This window comes from Otolemur garnettii, unplaced genomic scaffold (genome assembly GCF_000181295.1).
Source record: "Otolemur garnettii isolate 467f Iridium unplaced genomic scaffold, OtoGar3 scaffold00081, whole genome shotgun sequence".
Lineage (NCBI taxonomy): Eukaryota > Metazoa > Chordata > Mammalia > Primates > Galagidae > Otolemur > Otolemur garnettii.
The window spans coordinates 5931446-5955818 of NW_003852476.1; the positions used below are offsets into that span (position 1 = coordinate 5931446).

The following is a 24373-nucleotide window of genomic DNA, read 5'->3' on the forward strand; positions in this document are numbered from 1 at the left end:
AGGTACATGTGAACCTCTCTAAATGTAGAATATAAATGTCTTAACACAATAACTAAGAAAATGACATGAAGGCTATGTTAACCAGTTGGATGAAAGTATTTCAAATTGTTTATAGAAACAGCACTCTGTACCCCATGATAGTATTAGTGTACACAGCTATGATTTAATAAATAAATAAATGTAATGTGTATTAACTTATTTTAGATTTCAGAGTTTTGAAAGAAATTAATGTCTAATTATGTTAATTAGTTAGAATGTGGATAAATTTTTAGTCTTTAAAGGTTAATGATGTAAAATGATTAAGCATATGTTATGATAATTGACTTTACTGTCTATACAGAGCAGTTTATTTCTAGATAGAGTTACATAGCAGTATTTCCACTAAGAGATCAATATATTATGATTTGATTTAAAATATATTTTAATTAATATCTTTCAAGTGTGCTTATTTTCAGGGTTTTCTGTGAGTTTGATGTACCTTTGTGAAATATAAACCTTTATAAAGATACTATCAAAAAGAAACTTTGTATTCATAATATTCTAATTTCAAAAATTACTTGCTTATACTGAACTTTCATGATGCATATATATTTTTAAAATCTCTCGCTGTTAAAAGTTGGAAGCTCTCTGTTAACATTTAATGATCTTGTCAGGGGAATATGATTGACACAATTAAGCTGTCTTGCATTTGAGTTACATAATTGATATGGGATGTGAATAAGATCCTAATTCAGAACATATGATACTCTTGTTCCATTCCATTTGGGAATGAAATTAAAGCAACTTATAAATAAATCTGGTTTTCATTAAAATATGGAAAAAACCATCTGCATGCCAAAGCATTTGCAACACAGCTAAGGATTTATACTCCATGTTTCATACTTGGAACATTTTTATCATATAGGATTAAATCCACAGATCAAACAAGTTTCCTAGGAAGTATAAAACTTTTTACCCTAATTCTTTTGGCTTAGAGAGAGTGTATATTTAGATCACAGTAGGAAAACAGGAGTCCTGTTAGATAATTTTTTATTCTCCCCTTAGGAAAAAATGTAAAGTTAGTACATTCTTCTAAAATATTATTTATAATATAAATTTACTTAATGTGTACTTTTTGAGATTCCTTCTTACTACTTTGTATTTCTCAAGCTAGGGTTTTATTTTATAATTTTAATCATTTCTGTTCTTTGGAAAATAACCACTGCCAAGCATAATTCGTTTAGCTATAACACACACGTGAAGTCTAAACAAACTGTACTGTGCATTACTGTGTTGACTTTATTGTTAATGAATGGTAAAGAAAAGCACTATATTTATATTTGGATTTATTAACACAAATTAATAAGGATAGGAAATGATTGATGATAAGCAGTAGCCAAGTAGGGGTAGAGAAATTACTTTTTACAATATAATTTTTTTTATACTCAGAATTTAAAGTTCAAGCCTGTGAAAAGGAGAGTGCGAAGGACAATCTTGAAATAAATGAGACAGTATCTGAAAAATACAGTAAATGTAGAGTGGCTGTGGACGAGTGATGTGTTTGCAGCACTCTGTCACTAAGGTCATCACCCTCCTTTTGTTGATTTTAAGTGAAGCTGTTGAGCCATCTGATCTAATCTCTGAGATCTCTGCCAGCTCTGCATTGCCTAATGCTGTGATTCTGAGTTACTGCTGGGAGGAAGTCAAGTTATACCGAGACCCACAGTGCTTTGGTCAGTCACATAACTTATATGGACAGAAATGAATTGTGGTTTGAAATGGTATAAGATATTATAACAGTTGTTCAGGATTTCAAAAATTGCTCCTTGATTCTTGTCCAAGAGAAAAGAGTCCTGGTCCTAGAAATTAGCATGCTCTACCTTCATGTTCTACCTTTTTTTCTTCCTTTTAAAGAGAGAAAATGGTTTATAATTATTTTTTGATTTATTAGGGTAAGAACACTTAATGTGAGAGCTGCTGCTCAATAGATTTTCAAGTGTGCAATGTAGTCTCGTTATCTGTCCTGGACGGCAAAGCTAACAGATGGAATCTGCTCTGCTGCCCCTTGGGGCATTTTTCTCTCCTGGCACAGCAACTGTCTAGGTCTGCTGTTGGGTCTTAGAGGGAAAGACATTTCAGACATGGAGCCCTGGGCTTTTTGCCAGCTTCAGAAATTTAGTTGCCAGGTGTTCCTCAGTGAAAGATATTTTGAAATTCCTATTTTGATTCTTGTACAAGAGTGACTAGAAGATAAACATGTTAAGTACCATTTTGTGTTTTTAATGAGTGTACGCTCTCAGTACTTCTGCATACCAGGGATCGCAGGGCGCTGAGCGTCAGGTCCATTAGAGCTAGAAGTTTTTGTCTACAGGCAATAGTAATGCATTTATTTCATTTTATTTTTTTGTTTGTTTGTTTCAGTTTTTGGCCAGGGTTGCGTTTGAACACACCACCTCCAACATATGGGGCTGGCACCCTAATCCTTTGAGCCACAGGCACGACCCAGTAATGCATTTCTTTTTTTTTTTTTTTTTTTTTGAGACAGAACCTCAAGCTGTCCCCCTGGGTAGAGTGCCATGGCATTACAACTCACAGCAACCTCCAACTCCTGGGCTCAAGCGACTCTCCTGCCTCCGCCTCCCAAGTAGCTGGGACTACAGGCGCCCGCCACAACGCCCGGCCATTTTTTGGTTGCAGCCGTCATTGTTGTTCTGGCGGGTCCGGGCTGGGGATTCGAACCCGCCACCTTAGGTGTACGTGGCTGGCGCCTTAGCCGGTTGAGCTATAGGCACTGAGCCCAGTAATGCATTTCTTAAGGGCACAAATTAGGGTAGAGAAGGGAAAATAAAGTGATTATGGTGCTGTTTCTGTTACTGGTCTTCTCTTAGGTCTGTTAAAGAGGAAGTTGTTAGCACGCAATAGTAATGATTAAAGATACACTGAAGAGAGGGCATCCTCATTAACACCAGTGTAAAAGACACACAGTGAATCATGGAGTCCATGTTGAATGCTAAGGGTTGAAACCCATGTAGAGGAAAACTCTGAATTTAATGTGGCAGTGGAAGACTTTAGCTAGATGGAGAGTATGTGAGAGGGCCTATTATAGAAAAATGGGAATTTTAAGATCATCTACTTTTGAAAAAACCCTATCAGTCTTTGATGCTCCCAGCTCCCACTTTAGCACAAACTTTACTTTGTTACTATTGTGCATGTATATGTGTATGAATATGCTTCTGTGTAAAACTAGGATAGCTATATTACAAACAAATTTAGAAAAGAAACCAAGGAATTAGTATAGCATCACTAACCTCATCACTATCCCCCCTCCCTTTTTTTTCCAATTTTTCCCAAAAAGTTTTTTCATATATTTTAAATTTATAACATCATTTTTCATTCTTTTGAATATGCTATTATTGATCTAAATATTTTCTAATGTAGGCTATATAGGGTTCCCCCCCAGCTTTTTAATAAATTATAAATAATGTTGTATTCAACAGCTTAATGCATATGGAATTTTCTCTATTTTGTATTATTTTCTTAAGTAGATTGCCACTGCATTTTTATTCTTGCTACATATCATCTTGTTTATTCTTGCTACATATTATCATTTTCTTTCAGAAGACAGTAGTAGTTGACAAGATCACTAACAATGTATGAAATCTAATTTTGCCATATCCTCTAATATTATTTTTTAATCATTTGGTAGTTTGTCATTATTTAGTTAGTCCCAGTAATTGGAATTTTCTTCATGTATATTTACTGGTTATACTGCTTTTTTTATTTTTTTTTTAAGAGACAGAGTCTCATTTTGTTGCCCTTGGTAGAGTGCCATGGTGTCACAGCTCACAGCAACTTCCAGCTCTTGCCTCAGCCTCCCGAGTAGCTGGGACTACAGGTGCCCGCCACAACACCCAGCTAACTGGTTGTACTTCTTTTATGAATTGTTTGTCCCTTAAAGATTTACAAATCTTTTAAGGCCTTGAGGATTTAACTTTAACTTTTTACTCATGTATTTCACATCAAAAAAATTGAAACCATGTATATGCAAACAAGGAAAAAATAAAAATTGCTCATATTGCTACCACATAGAAATATCCACTTACATTTTATATTTTCCTGACTTTTTATGGGCATCAAGTTTTTTTTTTTTTTTAATGAACAAATACAGAATCGCACTCTTAACTTACCTTTTTCTCATTCATGCCTTTAATACTTTTTATTGGTAATACATGTCCTTTCCTAATTGGAAAAATATGGGAACTTCAAAGAAGAAAAACTATCATCATTCTGTCACCAGAGATAATGGCTATCAGTATATTGTAGCTTCTTTCCATTTTTAATTTATCTGTGTGGTTTTTTTCTCAAGATTATCAGTCTGTAGGCCAGCGGGTGGCTCATACCTGCAATCCTAGCACTCTGGGAGGCCAAGGCACAAGGATCCTGTAAGCTCAGGAGTTTGAAACCAGTCTGAGCAACAGTGAGACCCTGTCTCTACTAAAAATAAAAAATTAGTCGGGTGCTACACCGGGCACCTATAGTCCCAGGTACTCAGGAGGCTGAAGCAGGATTTCTTGAACCCAGGAGTTTGAGGATGCTGTGAGCTGTGATGGCATCATGTCACCCAGGGTGACAGAATGAGACTCTATCTCAAAAAAAAAAGAAAGAAAGAAAAGATAATCATATTATACATACACACACATAATGTTTACTGAATATTAATTATATTGTTATTTCAAAATCACCAGAATCTGAGATTTGTTTTCAATTTTATTTTAAATGTTTTCAATAAACATCTTTTTACAAAAATCTTTGTTCTTGCTGATTGTTTATTTTTTAATAGTCTTCCTAAGTGTTAAAGGATATAATTATTTGAAGGTTCTGTGTATTTATTGCCAAATTACTATCCAGAAATATATAGTTTATACTTTTACCATTTTTTGCACACTTCATGACCCTCACCAACTTTGTTACCTTATTTTTAAATAGTTCGTAATTTGATAGTTGAAAACTGAAATCTCACCATTTTGATACATGTAAATTCATAAATAATTAATAGGATCCCGCAAGAACATTTTAACAAAAGGCTAAAGTCTTTTCCTACCGGGTAGTTGTAATGGTCGTAAGTATAAACAAACAATGGAGTCCTGGGCCTAAAACAGAACTTTTTTTCTAATAGGTCTTGGTACCTTGATGGACCAACGCTCCTAATAATTATTTGTGTTGGTGTCGTCTTCCCTCTTGCACTTCTTCCCAAAATCGGTAAGTCTTTGTAAAAGAGTGCATAGTGTATTTAGAAAAAAGAAAGAGGGTAAGCAAGGAAGGGGGTGAAGGAAGTGGGAGGGAGAGAAATATTAAGGGGCTTTTAAATTTTACAGTACCACGTTTTTGGCGGAGGGTGGTGGTTGTGAATAATTTTAAACTTGGCCTTATTTTAGGTTGTTCAGCCTTCAGTCCTGCCTAGTTAACCTATTACTTGGTTTGCAGTAGTATTTTGTCTGCCCCAGTAAAATAAAATCTTTACAGTGGAACATTAAAGAGCAGCCTTTCCTTACAGCGTACCATTAGTGGTAAGCCAGTTCCAACTCTGCTGTACAGAGCCGCATAAATGATCTGTGACAGATAGTTGGAATGTTGTTATTCTGAGCCCTAAGCCCCAGATACCAAGTACTGTAATAGAAAACATACCCAAGATGTATAGCTTTAGTAGTACGTTAAGATCACTTTCCTTATAAATTGCTTTTTATTTTACTGTTATTTTACAGGCTTTCTTGGCTACACAAGTAGTTTATCATTTTTCTTTATGGTGTTCTTTGCTCTTGTGGTAAGTTTAAAATATAATGCATTGCTTATCTCCTCACAAAAATTGGACTTGCTGCGTTAATGCCTTTTTTCTTTTAAACGTGGTGTTTTGGAAAGGATATTCCATTTTATTTCATTGTGTTATTAAAAGCATTTTTGTTCCACAGAATGATTTCCTCCATTGTATCTATTTTGAAGAGGCTTAGCTAGGGCAGCATTTCAAATTTAGAGTCCCATGTGGCAAACTAGAGAGAGAGCACGCCAACTCTGTTAAAACTGTTTTGTGTAGGACTATAATTCTTCATGTAAGTATATCAGTTTGTTTCTGTATGATATTAGATGAAGAATCACCCTGGGTGTAATCTATAAAATCAGTTTGATACTATGCATCTTAATTTTGAAACTTTGTTCCATTGATGAAACCAGAGCTTCTAGGACTTTCGCTTTTGAGGAGATCTAGTGAGAACTGGGGGCCTGGGTTCTCTTCTCTGGTCTGGTTGATTCAGCATAGCTAAGTTCTCATAAAGACACTATTGCAAATAAATATTTTTTTTTTTTACATATGGGACATATTCTTATTTTTGAATTAACTAACTTGTATTATAACGTAGGAAAGTATCAGATAACAAATTTAACTTATTTGGGTGGTACCTGTGGCTCAGCGAGTAGGGCGCCGGCACCATATACTGCGGGTGGCTGGTTCAAATGTGGCCCTGGCCAAACTGCAACAACAACAACAAAAAAAATAGCTGGGCATTGTGGCAGGCGCCTGTAGTCCCAGCTACTCAGGAGGCTGAGGCAAGAGAATCGCCTAAGCCCAAGAGCTGGAGGTTGCTGTCAGCTGTGACGGCACGGCACTCTACCAAGGGTGACAAAGTGAGACTCTGTCTCTAAAAAAATAAAATTAAAAAAAATTTAACTTATTTAGAAATTATAAACTAATTTAAGATAAAAGACTATTTGAATTTATTTCCTTTTAATCCTTCAAAAAAAGATCTTATCCTAAAGATAGCATTTTTTATGTGCAATTATTTAAAAATCTCTTTATGTGGCAATTTACTCCATAATCAGTAGCTAAATGTCAAACCTTAAGTAGTATTAAACATTTGTAACTTGCCAAGAATATCCCTATCCAAATGGCCTTTTCATAAGCTTGGTTGAGTTCTGCTTTGTTATTAAGAAATGAATGAAAGAAAACTGCCATATGTAACAGCAAGACAGCGTATCTATCTCAAAGCTGTCAAAACAACCAAAGGTACAATTAACTTGGGCTAAACTATCTTCTGAGAAATAAGGATAAAACAATTTTAAGTTATTTAAAAAAAGTGAAAGCCAGCCTGATTTCAGTGTATGCAGATATTTATAATCTAATGAATGCTCTTAAAACTAAAAATATTTAAGTGTTTGAATTTAATCATTCGTTGAATCTATCAATATTGAAATCATTCCTTCTCCTTCCCCAGTTGTCTGATTTGTATCTTGCAAATAAGTGAATGAAATGTATACTTTGTAGGCTTCATATTAAAGAGGGAAACAGTAAATATTTTCATTATAATTTGATTATCAAGAGACACATGGTTAGGAGTGCCCTACATGCACAAATGAACATGTGAATGTTAAAAAGAAGCAGTCTAGAGTATAGATAATATATGGAATTTTCTCTCACCAGATAATTGGCAATTCAAGCATTGCGTAGATCGGATTAATTTAGTTTTCATAACCAATAGCTTGAAGCAGGTGAAATGTATTCATGTACTATGTCTGCTGTAGTTTTGTTTTTATCATGGCAAAAACTCTTTAATTCGATGCAGATTTCTCTTGTAGCAGTCGTATGGAAGTGATACCCTCATTCTGCATGTATCGGAATGCCTTATAAACATCTGCTCAGATTTTTACCTCTGAGCACAGTGTAATCTGCAATGGGACAATGAAAATGACTTTGTATACTTTTTTAAATGCTCTTTTCAATTGGCATATTTATGTCATATTCTCTAAATGTTACTTTTGAAATAAATAACAGGAAAAGGAAACATGTATGTATGCTAACCCTGAATTTTTTGAAGGATGCCCATTTTTGTATTGATTTCTTCTTGTCAGAAACGTTTCTAAATAGGTATAAACATTTATATTACATTTTTAAAATACCAATCTAGAAAATTATCATTTTCTTAATTTTACTCTTCAAATAATGTAAATCTATTTTCCCAGATTCTTATTTTCATTAAAAGTTTTAACATAAACATTTTACCCCTCTAAAATACCTAAAATTTTAACAAAAAATTTTATTGGTGGCTCAGAATGATGGTAACCAGATAAATTTGGGGTAAATTTACTTTTTTGGTGCATTTTAAAACACAAGTGATAGTCATTCTTTCCAAAAGTCCTATCTTAAATACAGATTAGTATTCTAAACAATATTTCAATAGGTCGCTAATCAAAATAGGGAACTGTTTAAATGAATATTAGTCCAAAGCTTCCCCTCTATTGAGCATGGTGCCAGGCATCAGAGAGCAAGTACATTTCACCTGGATGCCCCTGTGTGAGTATGTCAATCTAGCAGGGGAGCTAACGGAGGTCGTTTGTACAAGTAAACACCTATTTTTCATTATCTCCTTTTTCCTTTTGTCTTTCTAACCTCCGGAATTATCTTCCTACCAAGTTCTGTTTTCAGCCTGAGCAGTGACTCCCTGTTAACCTTCTCTCCTTGCCACTGGGTCTCTTTCCCTTCTGTACTTCTGGTTTGTGGGCCATTATCTCTTTCCACCCTGTACCACCATGCAGGCTGGAGCCTGGGATTTACAGAGAAATAACCGCTGATAACAAGGTGCCCAGTTCACAGCAGGTACCCAAGTAGTGGCTGTTCTGCCAACATCACCAGTAGTAGGAAGGGAGAAAAGTGGGGGACTGGGTTTGGAGCAGTTTCAGCAGGGCCGAAGAGAGAGACCAGTAACAGCCTTGATCATTCTCTGGCTTCTGCCTGGTTCTACCCTTGTCCTTTTTTTTTTCTTTTCAATTGAGACCTCATCAAAAAAAAAAATTTTTTAAAGATTATTGCTTTGATTATGTTCTTTCCTCTTCATATAGTAAGTTGACAAATTTTATTTCCTATTGGAAACTTCACAGTTCAAAGCAACTTGCCCAGTTTATCCTTATACAATCAAGTTTTGGGGTGAGATCTTTAATTAAGAATGATTCTTTACTTCACTCATTAACTTACTCCTAAAAATGTTTTCTTTAGATTTGTTCTATCACTGTATAAAATTTTGATTTAATTAATGAAAACGCCAAAACTAGGTAAATGCCAAATGAGAATGAGAATAGTGTTTACTTCTTGGTCTCTGGCAAAGGACAAATACTTCCTTGATTCTCCCTTGCCCCTTTGTGTGCTGGGATTCAGCCTGGAGCCAACATTTACTGAGTAATTATATGCCCTGAAAGAAAGGCAGCAATGGTGATGTTGACACAGCCACAAGTATGGGTCTCGGAACAGGATGGCCACAATTAAGAGGAAAGTCCTGAAACATTTTCATTGATTAATTCTGGGAAACAGCATCCCTCTGGATTTCCTTCAGTGTTTTTAAAAATTTATTTTAGCAGCTGAAGTTCCCTAGTTACATGCTCTGACTCGAGCCAGCTTTCTCCACATTTGGCAAAAAAAAAAAATTAAAAAAAATAAATCTGTAAAAGTAAGTAGGAGCAGCACTTACATATCCATTAGAAACCCCTGAGCTCCTCCTTTGCATAAGACAGTGGTTCTCAGCCTTCCTAATGCCACGACCCTTTAATACAGTTTCTATGGTTGGGGGTCACCACAACATGAGGAACTGTATTAAAGGTTGTGGCATTAGGAAGGTTGAGAACCACTGGCATTAAGGTCTTCTTATTTCTGCCGGTGACCTTCCCCCAAACTGCTGTTAATACAGAGGGTGCCAAAAAAATCTATACAGATTTTTAAAAAGGATAGAACTATATTAAAATTTTAATTACATAGATCAGTATGAAAGATTTGAGACAAACTGTGTTACATACAGTCCATTATTTTACTTCCAAGAAACGCAGTCGACAGCGTCCTTTGGGACGGGCTCATCTGTACACAGTGCAGCTTGCGCTGCTCATGGGTGTTGCTGGAAGGACAGTTGTTTCTGTCCACACAGGTTTTACATTTCTTGATTGTGTATCTCAAAACTTTCACAATGACCCATGTACAGAAGATACAAGATACAACACTTTTGATGTATATTGAGTATTAACAAATTTAATACAGATTTTTCCTTTCTTAAAATCTGTATGCATTTTTTGGCACCCTGTGTATTTCTCTGTCCACTACTAAGACCAAGTTCATAAATGACTGTATTCTTATAAAACTGTCACTAAAGTATCATGTTCCCATTTTGAGGTGTACTTTAAAAAAATACCTTGATGCTGTTGGTTTTTGAAGAGTATTGTCAGTCATTACTGGGGGTCCCCACTAAATGGAGGAGCACACAGAGCACCCTGTGTCCCCACCACACACCTCCACCCTCCACCAGGGTCATCCAACAGATGACCCTGTTAAACGATGACCCCATTCTAACCAGGAAAAATTATATAACCAACAGTCTTCTGTTAGCATCTTATTTAGTATGGTATTAGATTAATCATGCTGATCTATTTTTATATCAATTTCTTATTAATTTAATAGGATATAATCTGAGTGCTGATTCTCTTTATTTTTACAGATAATAATTAAAAAATGGTCCATCCCTTGTCCACTGGCATCAAATCACTTAAAGGAATGCTTCCAGGTAACAGTCTTTATTTCTTTATAGTTTCTACCTTTTTATTTTAAACTAAAAATTTTCTTAAAAATAGAATAATGATTCTTTTTCTTAACTAATGAAAAAGTAATAGCTATATTTCATTTTAGAACTTTGTTTTGAAGTATTTTGATTTAAAAACCTAGTAATAAGAAATTCATCATTTTTGTTGAGGTATTCTGAATTTTAATGGCTGTTGGTTTTTCTTTTTCCCCTCAATACTCTTAAACAGATTCCAAATGCTACAGATGATTGTAAACCAGAGCTCTTTCATTTCTCCAAAGAGGTGTGTAAGTTATTAACAGATACTTTTGGTTGATTTTTCACATTTCAAGTTTTAAGAGGTTTGTGTAACAGGGTCTCTTAGGTCTTTGTACCTGTAACTAATTAATTTTCATGTAAGTGCTAAGTATAGGATTGCCTACCAGAAGAATACTATTATTTAACACAGGGTGGCCCATTATGAAACAGCCACCTTTTTTTTTCTTGGCATGCCTTTAAATGGAGCCTGTTTTAAATGGGCTTCTGCCTAAAAGAACAGATTTACCGAATGTCTGGTCTGGCCAATAAGCTCCTCTGTGGATACAGACTTCCTGTTGCCCTCTGGACTTGTAAAGCTAAATAGCCAATTATATCAAAAACTCCTCCCCTGTGAGTAGAACCTTCGTCTGTAGCTAAACAGCCTCATCATTGGAGCAGTGATTGAGCCCTGCCAATATGTCTTCTGGCCAACATTCCAAAGTTGAAATTTATGACGTCTGGAGCAGAGACCAGAAGAGGAAATCCCTTTAACTTCTCTAAGAGCCCTGGGATGCTGGAAATGCTGCAAGGGCTCCTGAGCATCAGCAGAGGACACAGAACTATGATCTGGACAGCCCTGCTTTCCTGCCCTAGAAGAGCTCAGCCCGCCCAGCTACTGCACTTTCTGATGCTGCTGAGACATGTTCTATAGATTTCACACGCTAGATCCTCTTCCACTCACTATATTAGCATAGAACGTTAGTGTGGGCACTTCTCCATGCAGGATTTTCCTTTTTATCTCTAGGTTTTAAATAAGAAGTATCTCTCCGGCTTCACAAGGGAGGTTACCACATCTCTTATATGGTGAAGACCTCCATGCACCTTAAAGATGCAGGTGGAATAATTGACAAACAAGGAAATTGGGCAATATATGAAAGAGATTTTGTGAATTAAACTGTCATTCCCCTACTCCGGCCTCAGGAAATACAGGTTCCTTCCTCCTGGTCTCCATTAGATATTTTAGGAGTCTAGGCATTATATCTCAAGATAAGTCTTCATCATCTGCAACTTCTTTTGTTGAAGAGCCTAAAATTAATTAAGGGGAAATTTTTTAGAGCAGAAAAAGTGAAAATTAACCACCATTATCCATTTGGTAAAAATAGTATTTCCATTTAGATTGTAACTGTTTTTGCTTCGTAATTTCCTCTGGCTCTTTTTAAGTATTCTAATAATAGGAACAAAACAAAACACTATACGTTTGTATTCCATTGGATCTTTTAAGTTTGTAGGTCTTAGTGAGTGATGTTTGTTCCCATTAAAAAGTATGTTAATCAAAGATGCTGGCAGTTCTGCAGGGTGACTCATACTCTCAGTGTTCCCTTGGATGGAGATGGTGACATTCTCTTAGATTGAGTTGGTGAAAACAGGTTTCAAAAGCATTAACTGTAATTGCTTCTTATGGTAGTAATTTGTATTTAAATTGTGTATTCATTGGGAAAGACAATTATAATATATCTAAAATGTTATTTTTATCTTACCTAAATTTGTTTAATCTTACCTACATAACATAGAAGAAGCAGTTATTGTAATAAAAGCAGCGTGGTTTGCAGAACCAGTCAGAAAGTATTCTGGAGAGTACAGCAAGGCAGCTGTCAAGTAGAACATTTGACTGGTGACCATAGGAGTGTCTTAAAAAAAAAAAACCCGAACAACAACTCTGACTCAGTGGGTAAGGGCGCTGGCCCCATACACCAAGGGTGGCAGGTTCAACCCAGCCCCGGCCAAACTGCAACAAAAAAAGCCAGGCATTGTGGTGAGCACCTGTAGTTCCAGCAACTTGGGAGGCTAAGGCAAGAGAATCACCTAAGTCCAGGAGTTGGAGGTTGCTGTGAGCTGTGTGACACCACAGCACTCTACCAAAGGCAATAAAGTGAGACTCTGTCTCTACAAAAAAAAAAAAAAAAAAAAATCCTATTTTATAAAGATATGACTTATGAAAAAAAAGAGATGGCTTGTGAAAGATGAAATAAATTTAATCAGATTAATTTCCTAAAAAATTGAGTTTGTTGTCAAATGAAAAAGTGGCTTCAATACGCAACATTTAATAATTTTGTCTTTTAAAATTTTCTTCCAGAGTGCTTACGCCATACCAACCATGGCTTTTTCCTTTCTCTGTCATACCTCAGTCTTACCCATATACTGTGAACTTCAAAGGTATCATAGAATCCCAGAATAGTTTAAATGTATTGTATGTCTTTTTACCTCTAGGGCTTTCTGACTGAGTGGCGGTTTCCTCTGTGAATCCTTTCCTCCTATCAGGGTATTCTAAGTGTTAGTTTAAAACAAAACAAAACAACCAAGAGTTAGTCCCGTGCACGATAAGAGTGTGTCCTAGAAGTGTAATGTTTGTATACTGATGTCTTTTATTAAATGTTTATTTATTTATTTAATACATTATACTTGTACATACTGCAAATACAGGGTGGCCATAAAGTTCGTGTGCAAGTTAAAGTGTTGTCTATTTTAAATTGCTCATGAACTTTATGGCCACCCTGTGTATGTATGGAGTACGTGTGAGATTTCATTACATGTATAGAATGTGTACTGATTAAGGCAGCGTATTCAGCTTCCATCACAGAGTGTTTATCATTCCTACGTGTGAGTCCATTCTAAGTCCTCTCTTCTAGCTAAGTTGAAATACATAATAGATTATGATTAATTGTAGTCACCCTACTCTGCTAATAAGCATTAGAACTGATTTCTTCTGTCTAATTATGATTGTGCCCATTAACCAACCTCCCTTTATTCCTTCCTCTCACCAACACCCCCTTCCCTGTCTCTGGTATCTGTCACTCCACCGTCTACCTCCGTGTCCTCAACGTTGTTGCTCCCTGTGTGACTGAGATGTCTTCATGTGATTTGTGTGGAATTCTAGTATATAGTTATTGATGGACTAGGTTTTAAATGATTGAGGAGTCCTCTTGACTAGCTTTGGGGATACTTGTTTCTTTAGATGTAACTGGGATCACTGATTCTACTTTTACCATTTTTATCTTTTAGCCCTTCAAAGAAAAGAATGCAAAATGTAACCAATACAGCCATTGCTTTAAGTTTTCTCATTTATTTTATATCTGCGCTCTTTGGGTACCTTACTTTTTATGGTGAGTACATTTTTAAATTATGGATGACAGAACAAATAGTTACAAGGATGATCTCACACCTGAGTTTATTTTTGTCTTTTATTTGCTAAGTTAATTTTTTCAACTGTCAGATTCCAATGCAGTTCTGTGGTGGCTCTTGGGGCCTTAAATATTTGATTCTCTTTGTCTTGGGAAGGTGGATTAATGACTCCATATGAAAATTTTCTTAAATGTCTAAGTAAAACTTTAAGCCTAGGAACACTAATGTGTTTCGGCAAGAAAAAATGCAATGATGATGGGATTGGGAGAGTCAGTCTTCTTAACTGCAGAAGAAGACATTGAGAAAAGAGGGTTTTACACTGGACTGTCGTTGGGCACTCAGCTGCCAGCCCTGTCTGTCCTCAGACGTACCTGTCATAGGGTAAGCAGAGCTGTATTCTATGATGCATTGTGAGCTTTCTCCATAATTTTTTTTAAAAGACTAGGTTCCCACAAGATTCAAAATAAAATTTTTTTTTACTTATTTTGGAAAAATTTTCTGCTTGGTATGTTAATTTTTTTCTCTTCTGATAACAATCTCAAGAAAAAGTAAACTTTTAAAATCTAGAACAAGAAAAAGCTGATAAACGCTCTTGTTTAATTTACAAACATGCTTATTTAATTTGCAAACAAACACATTATAACACAAGTTATACTCTTTGCCAAATTCTGAATATACTTTTTAGTTTGTGAACACTTTCATAACAACTTGGATGATACTTAGCTATCATGACTCTGATTTCTGAGACCTTGTGCACTTGTTTCAGGTTTTAGACATTCTTAGTGAATGATAATGGCACTTATTGCCTAGAGATTTTCTAAGTCTGACAGTTTTTGGACAATATTTACTTATACAACTACCTTTCTTAAACACAGTGGAAAGAGTGTGGGATTTGAAATCTAACAAATATGGTCCAGATAACTCCTTACTAACTGAATGACCTTGAACAGAATACTTCACCTTGCAATATGCTCATTTCCTAGTCTGTAACATGGGGATAACTGTACCATGGAGGAAATGAGTTGTGTGTGAAATGCCTCTCACAGCGTCTGGCACTTAACAGTCCTCTACAAATTGAGAGCAACTGCTAGTGGTGTGTTGCTATTATCATTATTATTGTAATTGTTTCATACTTTCAGATGCTCTGTCAACAAGATACTTAATAGTATCTTTAATAAAATTTAACCTAAATGAGGTAACTTTTGCATATATGCTATATTGGAGTTTTTAGTTCGTGAAAAAATTATTATAATTATATAGTTCTTCTTTTCTAGCTATTTCTATATTATTTCAACAGTAATAAAGATCACTCACTGATCTAAATCTGCCTTTGCGTTTCTACACTGTTGCGGGGTGAGATGGGAGAGAGGGGCGGAGCTCTGTGAAGAGCATCATTCCCAACCCGAGCCTGGTGGAGGAGTGAGAGGGGAGAGAGGGGCGGAGCTCTGTGAAGAGCGTCATCCCCAACCCGAGTATAGAGGAGGAGTGAGAGGGGAGAGAGGGGCAGAGCTCTGAGAAGAGCGTCATCCCCAACCCGAGTACAGAGGAGGAGTGAGAGGGGAGAGAGGGGCGGAGCTCTGTGAAGAGCGTCATTCCCAACCCGAGCCTGGTGGAGGCGCTGCAGAGGTAATCAAAACAGACTGTCCAACTTTTCTAAACATTTTTGGTAAAACAAAACTCTTGAAATACATAAACTAATTTTTGGCTGTTGGGCTTGTTTTATGCAGACTTTAACTCAATAAGAATTTTCTGTATCAATAAGATACTGTAGCAGAGTCTTTTAGGGTTCAGAAAGATTTAGTATAGCAGAATAGTTGTATTTTTAAAAAATTAAAATTTTCACCTGAGACAAATACTATTATATTTAAGAATCTTCAACATTGAGAAAAAGCCCCCCAAACACCTTCCTCCCTCTTCTGTAGAGATAAACAGAGCTGTCTGGAATAAACTCCAGATGCTTACCAGTATCCAAGATGGTTGAGAAATAGTCGCATGAATCACTATTAGGTGCTTAGGAGATGTATTAAGTTGTAAGAAAGCTTCGATTGCAAAGGATGTGGAGGAGCGATGGATGCTAATACATTTATTGAGCTAACATTTAAATGTCAATAATTTTGTATACTTTCCCTAACTTAATCCTTGTAACAATTCTGCAGGGTTGGTACGTGAGATACATTCATTTTGGTTGAGTAATTAGATCAGACACCTGCAGCTAATGAATAACGGAGTTGGACCTTGAATCTGGTCTTGTCTGTCTTCAAAGCCAATGTCTTTATTATGCCTTAGAGCTCAGATTTCCTTCATTCCAGGTTTCTGTTAAACTTTTGGAAAAATCTAGCTCACTTAAGCTCCAGGCATCCATCTGTCTGTCTGTCTGTCTATTATTGTTGCTTGGACACAAAGACTAAAGGTTTTCATCCTGTAAATGAAATGTTTGCTAGACAGGGATTCGCTTGGTTATCACATAAAGCTGTTGCATTGGCTCTGAGTTAATCCTTTCTCTACCAATGCAAATTTTTCAGACCACCCATATTTTATATAATGTTGAAATAGACATCTAAGAAAAACCACATTATAGGTAGTTGTATTATTTATAGGTATATAGATAGGATAAATCACATGAAAACAATTTCTTCTCTAAAGACAGAAGATGCAGATACTGATTTGCTCTTTGCAGTAACTCCTTTGAGATTATCAGTCATAACCAAGAACAGCCTTCCATGGTATCTGTCAGGATAACAGGAGCTCTTTCTTATAGGAAGAAATTGCTAATTGAGCCTGAGATCGTATCAGAAGGGCTAACCTTGAGTTAAGCCTTTCAGTTCATTTTATAAATGAAAACTAAAGCCCAAAGAGGTGAAGTGACCGGCCACAGAATTAGAGGCAGCCTGAATACTAATCCAGTGTTCTTTCTGCTACTTTGGGATAATCTTTGTAAAATTATTACCCTGTTTGACAGTGTATATTAACAGAACAGCCTCCTGACTTCAGTGGCATAGATGCCTTGCATAGATCACTACCAGGTCCTTTCTGAGATTTGTCTGAAGTCAAAGAAGCATGCTGTCGTCTGTCTCTCACATACGGCAAGGCTCAGCCAAGAGCACAGAATGGCTGGCTAGGAAGCAATGTGTTCATCCTGGGAAAGTAGAAAGTGGACATGTGACTTACATTTTGAATTTGTTATCTAGTTCTTAAAGCTTCAGGATCTGTTTGGGATCCTTTTATACAGAGCTCCCAAGGCTTACTTGATTTCTGAATTTCATCAGATTAAAGAGACCTAGACGTCTGTACCTAGGTTGGTAATACTGCCTCTGGTTACAGATGTTAAAGTGTCGTATGGTAAGGAAGAGAAAGCTGTTCCTCTGGTGAGCCAGGCCACTGCCCGAATGTTGCATAATGACCAGACCACTTAAAAAGTCTATGAGGCTGTTAAGCAAAAAGTGTTAATAGCTCATTTTATGATTCAGAAAATGGAAATGAAATAGTTTGCTCTATTTCTCCAAAGACAAGTATCTCACAGGTTTGGAAATAGAATCCAGATTTCCTGGCTTGTCTTGGTCTCCCATTTAGTCGGTTAGTCCCATGTTGTGTAAAGTAGGTCTTTACATTCATTTAATTCACTTCTTTCCGTTTTTATCACTCGTCTCGTTCACATTCTCATTACCTCCCAGTAGTTATGACAGTAGCTTGTTATCCCTGTCTGGATCTCCCTTTTCCAGTTTGTGCTCCTGCTTAGTTCGGATTATAGTGCCCTGTTTATTGTAAGTCATTATTGCATCTCTGTGCCTACCAGATGGAGTCCAGACCCTGCACGGAGCTGTGGTACTTGGTCTTAATGCATGTCCAGCCCTGTAGTCCAGCCACAGAGTACTGAAGGGACTCGTCTTTTTCTCAGATGTGCATTCCCCTTGCTACTGCAAGGCTGTCGCCTGTGCTGCTCTGAAGAATCTCTTCCCTACACCTTTGAATGTCAGCACATGTACACTGACTCACTTTATGCTCTCAGTAACCCTGTGTTCAATATATTGTTGTCCTCATCTTAAAGGTACAGGAACTGAGAGACCCAGAGTGGTTAGGTTGCTAGTATAGAGTAGTATTTGAGCATTGCTCTGCATGCTGCAGTTTACAATCTCTGTAGCTTTGTTCCAGGGGTGTCCAACCTACAGCCCATGGCCACGTGTAGATTATGTGAGGACCATTTTGTTTTTCTGTGGTGGCGGATATCATGAAAAGTACTCATGGACTTTTTTTTTGTGCTCATCAGCTTTCATTATTGTTTATTTAATATGTGGCTCCAAACAACTCTTATCATTCCAATGTGCCACAGAAGAAAAATGCTGGACACCCCCAGGCCCATTCTTTTGCCACACGTGTGTACAGGTGTGTACACTTTCTAGTATATTTGTAGGTAGTCATCTCCACTTTAAAATTTAAGTTCCTTGAGAACAGAGGTATGTTTGATTTATTTTTATTTCTCTCAAAGCAGCCTTTCCAAACCATATACTCTCAAATTAAAAAGCACCATTCTATTTTAAGTACAAACTGATCTGCAGACATTGATATGCAGTATTCTTGAGCCCCCTTGCCTGGGTGAGAATGGAAGAAGGCCATGGAGGGAAGCCTGGTCAGCACGCATCACTCCCTTGCTGACTACCACACTGGCTTACAAAGTAACCATTTCCCCCCACTTCATTCTCTTTTTTATGCAAGATGACTCCATAGATGAAATGTTGATGAAGCAGAAAACCTGAACAAAATTGTAAGATCCTAGAAAACATTGTGGTTTTGAGGAAAAGGTATAAGCTTTGGCAACAAAAAAAATGGCTCTGCCCCTTTGTGTTGTGTGATCTTAGGCAAGTTATTTAATATTTTTGAGCCCACCTGCCTATTCAACAATACCTGTGACAGTGCTTTAAAAACAACATAAATGTTCAAAACCCTCTGATGATGGAAAAGTTCTAAAGAGATACTTTTACATTCCATTCACGGTTGTAATTTTAGAGATTCTGCCTGTGCTGGCTTCTCATATTATTAAAAGAAAAAAAGAGGATGGTAGGTTTGAAGATGACTCTGTTTCACAGGATAGGAAAAAGGCCAGAGATGGGTTAGGTGAAGGCAATCAAAAATCTGTTCAGGTCCATTAGCGCAGAGGAAAATCATTTTTACTGTTATTAACATCTTAATAGTTTATAAGGTGAATCTTATTATTCTTTTTTTACTTACAGACAAAGTGGAGTCAGAATTACTCCAAGGTTATAGTAAGTACTTGCCACACGATGTTGTCATCATGACTGTGAAGCTGGGCATCCTATTCGCTGTGCTTCTGACAGTCCCGCTAATCCACTTCCCAGTAAGTGCTCTCCAGCGGTTTTGTTGCTTAGTGGGGGGGCATCCTAATAGGGTGATGCTAATTCTTTGCAGAGTAGAACCTTTGAATCACACCCATTTTGTATATCTTATTCATTTGCAAAGTAACTGATGAAAGACCTCCTACTTGCTATGGTCCCATGAAAGTACAAAGATAACAGTGAACCGCTGAGCTAATTTGTGCTTTTTGAGATTTAGTTTAGATTTATGCCCTCCCATTGCATTGTTTCCAATTTAGAAACTGTAGTTCTTCAGTTTTGGGTTTTTCCCCCCCTTTAATTCTATATTCTGTTTTTGAAAGAATGTGTGTGAAAAGGGAAAAGTTAAGTCAGCAAAAATAAGCTCCATCTGCTTTACTGTACATTTGTTTTCACAGAGACATTCTAGTTTAGTCTCAATCAAAATATTTTATTTGCTCTAGAATTATAATTTAAGGAGCAGAACAGATTCGTGTTCTTCATCTGGGTGCTAAATGTAAGGATCCTCAAGACTTTCTGAGGAAACAGAAACAAAGGCTTTTAGTGTAAATGCTTCTGCTTAGATGTCTTGAGTCTTTCTTTAAACAGTGAATTTAAGAACTGAGACATCAAGATTTTTTGCCTCCTTCCTGGGCAGATTACAGTGCCAAGATTATAACGGGGGCCGGGTAAACTTCTGTGGGACCTGACTGCCTGCTACCACCTTAGCAGTGGGAAGTAGTAGACCTTCCATAGGTGACCACCTCCCTACCTTGACCCCTCCTTAAGTTCACAGACCAGACATGCACCACATGAACCAAGGCCTAGTTCTCACATTGACCATCTCTATATATTGACCAGTTTGTTATAGTTCCTTGGGTGATCAACTTTCAGAGGTTCTTCTGTGGTATTTTTCATATTTATATGCTGTGAAATACAATCTAAAATAAAATAGTAAAGGGTGTTTCTTTCCCTTGGTACAATTTCTTCTTCTATTTTAAATCATTTGTTTTTCTATCTGTTAGACTTAATGAAAATGATTCTTCAAAATTTTAACACAATACTGTTATTGTTGGTAAAAGAAAATTATGCAAACTAAAAAAATGATATGTGAGATTTTTGTATAATTAAAGCAAAATAATTTTGTGATGCTCACGTAGAAAGGTTTATATGTATAAACACTTAGTTTTGTGTATAAATACTTTATAATAACAATAATTTATGCTATAATTTTGGAATCTAAATGGTTTAGAGAGCAAGAATATCATGGTTACCATATATGTGCTTCTCTGAGCAAATATTTTGTCTCTGACACTTTCTGTATTTTTTTCTGTATCATAGGCCAGGAAAGCTTTAATGATGATACTTTTTTCCAATTCCCCATTCTCATGGATTCGCCATTCTTTGATCACTCTAGCACTCAATGTTGTCATCGTTTTACTTGCAATATATGTTCCTGACATTAGAAATGTATTTGGTGTAGTTGGTAAGTTTTCTATTTCAAAAACTCCTTGTAATAAAATGGATAAAAGTGTTGCCCTCACATCTGAGTCCAGTAATGTCCTCTTTTTGTTCCTTCCAACTAAAAGGTGCCAGTACATCAACGTGTTTGATTTTTATATTCCCAGGATTATTTTATCTTAAACTTAGCAGAGAAGATTTTCTCTCATGGAAAAAGTTTGGGGTAGGTTGTTTTGTTTGTTTCTTTTAAAAAATAATGTGTTTTATATTATTTTATCTAGGTCAAGAAAGTCAATATATTTTAAAATTTAAAATACATTATTGGGGAAGGTAGAGGTTTAAAACATACACTAATTGTTCTTTATCTTTTTTCTTACTTCTGCAGGCATTCCTTCTGCTCATCTTTGGAATTTTGGTTGGGAATTTTAGTTTAGCACTCATCATTTTTGATTGGATTAACAAATGAAAGAAATACTTTTCTACTTTTTATAAAAAATAATTTACCTCCATATGCAAGAAGGGATTACCCTGGAAGACACTTGGATGAAAAATAACATTTTTATAAAAATTATCAACAGAAAAGCAGAACAAAACCACAGTGAGAGCTTAGCAGTTTTGTTGTTGTAGTTCTTGTTCTTGTCTCTGTCTTTTAAGACAGAGTCTCACTTTGTCACCCTTGGAAGAGTGCCGTGGTGTCATAGCTCACAGCAACCCCAAACTCCTTGGTTCAAATGATCCCCTTGCCTCAGCCTCCCAAGTAACTGGGACTACAGGTGCCCACCACAATGCCCAGCTATTTTTGGAGACAGTGGTCTCACTCTGGTGCAGGCTGGTCTCAACAAACCTGTGAGCTCAGGCAATTCACCTGTTTCAGCCTCCCAAGTGCTGGGATTACAGGCATGAGCACCACACCCAGCCTAGAGCATAGCAGTTTTAATCAAAATAAAAAAAAAAAATCTCAAAATGCTCTGAAATGTATTGGGTCACTTTTTTTTTTTTTTAATTAATAGACTTTTATTTTTTAGGTTACTTTTATGTTTACAGAAATATTGAGCAGAAAGTGCAGAGAATTCACACACAACACCTTTCTCCCAATACCCCATTTTCACTATTAACGTCTTACATTAGTGTGGTGTATTGGTTGCATTTGAAGAGCAAATATTGATGTGTTATTACCAACTAAAATTGATAGTTTCCCTTACTCAGGGCTCCTTCTTAGCAACCACTGATCTTTTCACTGTCTTCCTGGCTTTGCCTCTTCCAGGACATCCCAGAATTGGGATCACACAGCGCGTATTCTTGTAGACTTCACACAGCGCGTATTCTGTAGACTTCACACAGCACGTATTCTTGTAGACTTCACACAGCGCGTATTCTGTAGACTTCACACAGCGCGTATTCTGTAGACTTCACACAGTGTGTATTCTTATAGAGTGGCTTTTTTATTTAGCAACATGCAATTAAGTCTCTTCTATGTCTTTTTGAGGCTTGATGACTCATTTCTTTTTTTTTTTTTGAGACAGAGCCTCAAGCTGTCCCCCTGGGTAGAGTGTCATGGCATCATAGCTCACAGCAACCTCCAACTCCTGGGCTCAAGCGAGTCTCCTGCCTCTGCCTCCCAAGTAGCTGGGACCACAGGTGCCCGCCACAATGCCCAGCTATTTTTTGGTTGCAGCCATCATTGTTGTTTGGCAGGCCCGGGCTGGATTCGAACCCGCCACCTTAGGTGTATGTGGCTGGCGCCTTAGCCACTTGGACTCATTTCTTTTTAGCACCAAATAATATTCCGCCGTATGGATATACCATAGTTTGTTTTTCCATTCACCTCTTGGTTGCTTCTGAGTATCAGCATTTACAAATAAAACTGCTGGAAATACTTGTGTGCACATTTTTATGTAGAAAGAAGTTTTCAGCTTGTCTGAGTAAGTACCAAGGAGCACAGTTGCTGCAGTGTATGGTAAGAATATGTTCACTTTTATTAGAAACTGCCACACTGCCTTCCGAAATGGCTGTAACCTTTTGCATTTATACTATCAGTAAAGGGAATTCCCTTCGTCTCACATCCTCACCAGCATTTGGCATCAGCATTTTGGATTTTTGCAAATAAATGTGTAGTTGTGTCACATTCTTTCCATTGGCAATTCCTTAGGGACACATGATGTTGAGCATCTTTTCGTGTGCTTATTTGCCATTTGTTTATTTTCTTTGGTGAAGTATCTGTTCAATTCTTTTGCCTATTTTTTTGTCTTAATAAGAGAACCTACTTAATCTGTTACTATGTTACCTAGGTTAGATTTGGACTCCTGGACTCGAGTGAGCCTCATGATTTAGCCTCTGGAGTAGCTGGAACTATGGCGCAAGCTAGCAGCTGCTCATTTTTAAAATGGTATTGTTTTCTCATTGTTGAGTTTTAAGCTTTCTTCGTATATTTTAGATATTGGTCCTTTGTGAGGTATGTGTTTTGAGAAGATTTTCTCCCAGATCTTGGCTTTCCTTTTTATTCTCTTAGCAATGATTTTCGCAGAGCAGAAGTTTTTAATTTTCTTAACTATATTGGGTCACTCTTTTGTTTGTTTATTTTTTAAGAAATTAGTGTATTAAGTTTCTATACAAAATCAAATCTTAGCCTGTGAGTTAATGTCAGCGTCAATCACTAATAACAAAACTGATTATTCTACTTGGTATTGTGCCCTGCCTCCAAATCCTATGCAAAACCTTCTGTGATTTTCCTCTGCTGTTCCTTGTAAGGCAGAACTTTATATTCTCATAAAACCGACTAGCTGTGGCCTTCAGAGTTCTCTGTGCTTCCTGTTTGCACTGCAACACATGACAATGGCTCAGCCCATTCTCAGTGGTCAGGGCACCAGCCACATGCACTGGGGCTGGCAGGTTCAGGCCTGGCCCGCGTCTGCTAAACAACAACAACAACAACAAATAGCCAGGCGTTGTGACAGGCACCTATAGTCTCAGCTACTTAGGAGGCTGAGGCAAGAAAATCACTTAAGCCCAAGAGTTTGAGGTTGAGCCGTGACGTCATAGCAGTCTAGTGAGGGCGACATAGTGAGACTCTGTCTCAAAAAAAATAAAATAAAATAAAACATGACATTCTACTTAAGAGAAAAAAATATTGATCATTTTTATCTATTTTTCTTCTTTTTTCATATTTTTCTTCTGTTTCTGCCCAATATGACCTTCAGGGATGTATCTGTTTTGTTTGGAGGCTGTAAATCAGTGCAGACATGGGAGTCTGAAGTGAGGACGCCCCTCCCATGGCTATTCTATATAAAGGGCATGTTGTTCACAGCCTCTTAAAGCCAGGGGGTGTCACTAGAAATGTAATCCTATCCTGGAACACGTGTGAAGTAGGACATGGCAGCAAAGTGACAATTTTCATGTGCGGAAATCCCCTCACTTCTCACTTGGGAAATTGACAACTAAGTTTCTCTTTAGAGCAAATCAAAAGATACTTCTTTGGCAACTTGAAAGCAGCTTGATGTGATGGGAAAAGCCAAGCTTCGGAGTTCAAGAAAGACTTGGACCCACATCTCAGTGAAAGGCACACCACTGAACCTCTCAACACCTCTACTTTCACAT

The 24373-nt window shown here is 36.9% G+C and overlaps 1 protein-coding gene across 1 annotated transcript in view; it reads left to right on the top strand.

The window, feature by feature from the left end:
* Positions 1 to 21279, top strand: part of SLC38A6 (solute carrier family 38 member 6) — a 70886-nt gene extending 49607 nt beyond the window's left edge. The window contains exons 7-16 of the mRNA XM_003794428.3: positions 5156 to 5238; positions 5742 to 5800; positions 10497 to 10562; positions 10807 to 10860; positions 12949 to 13028; positions 13875 to 13975; positions 19220 to 19344; positions 20660 to 20804; positions 20908 to 21002; positions 21165 to 21279. Of these exons, the coding sequence (XP_003794476.1) occupies positions 5156 to 5238; positions 5742 to 5800; positions 10497 to 10562; positions 10807 to 10860; positions 12949 to 13028; positions 13875 to 13975; positions 19220 to 19344; positions 20660 to 20804; positions 20908 to 21002; positions 21165 to 21245 (889 nt within the window). The 3' untranslated portion in view covers positions 21246 to 21279. The remainder of the gene's footprint in view (positions 1 to 5155; positions 5239 to 5741; positions 5801 to 10496; positions 10563 to 10806; positions 10861 to 12948; positions 13029 to 13874; positions 13976 to 19219; positions 19345 to 20659; positions 20805 to 20907; positions 21003 to 21164) is intronic.
* Positions 21280 to 24373: the final 3094 nt, after the last annotated feature.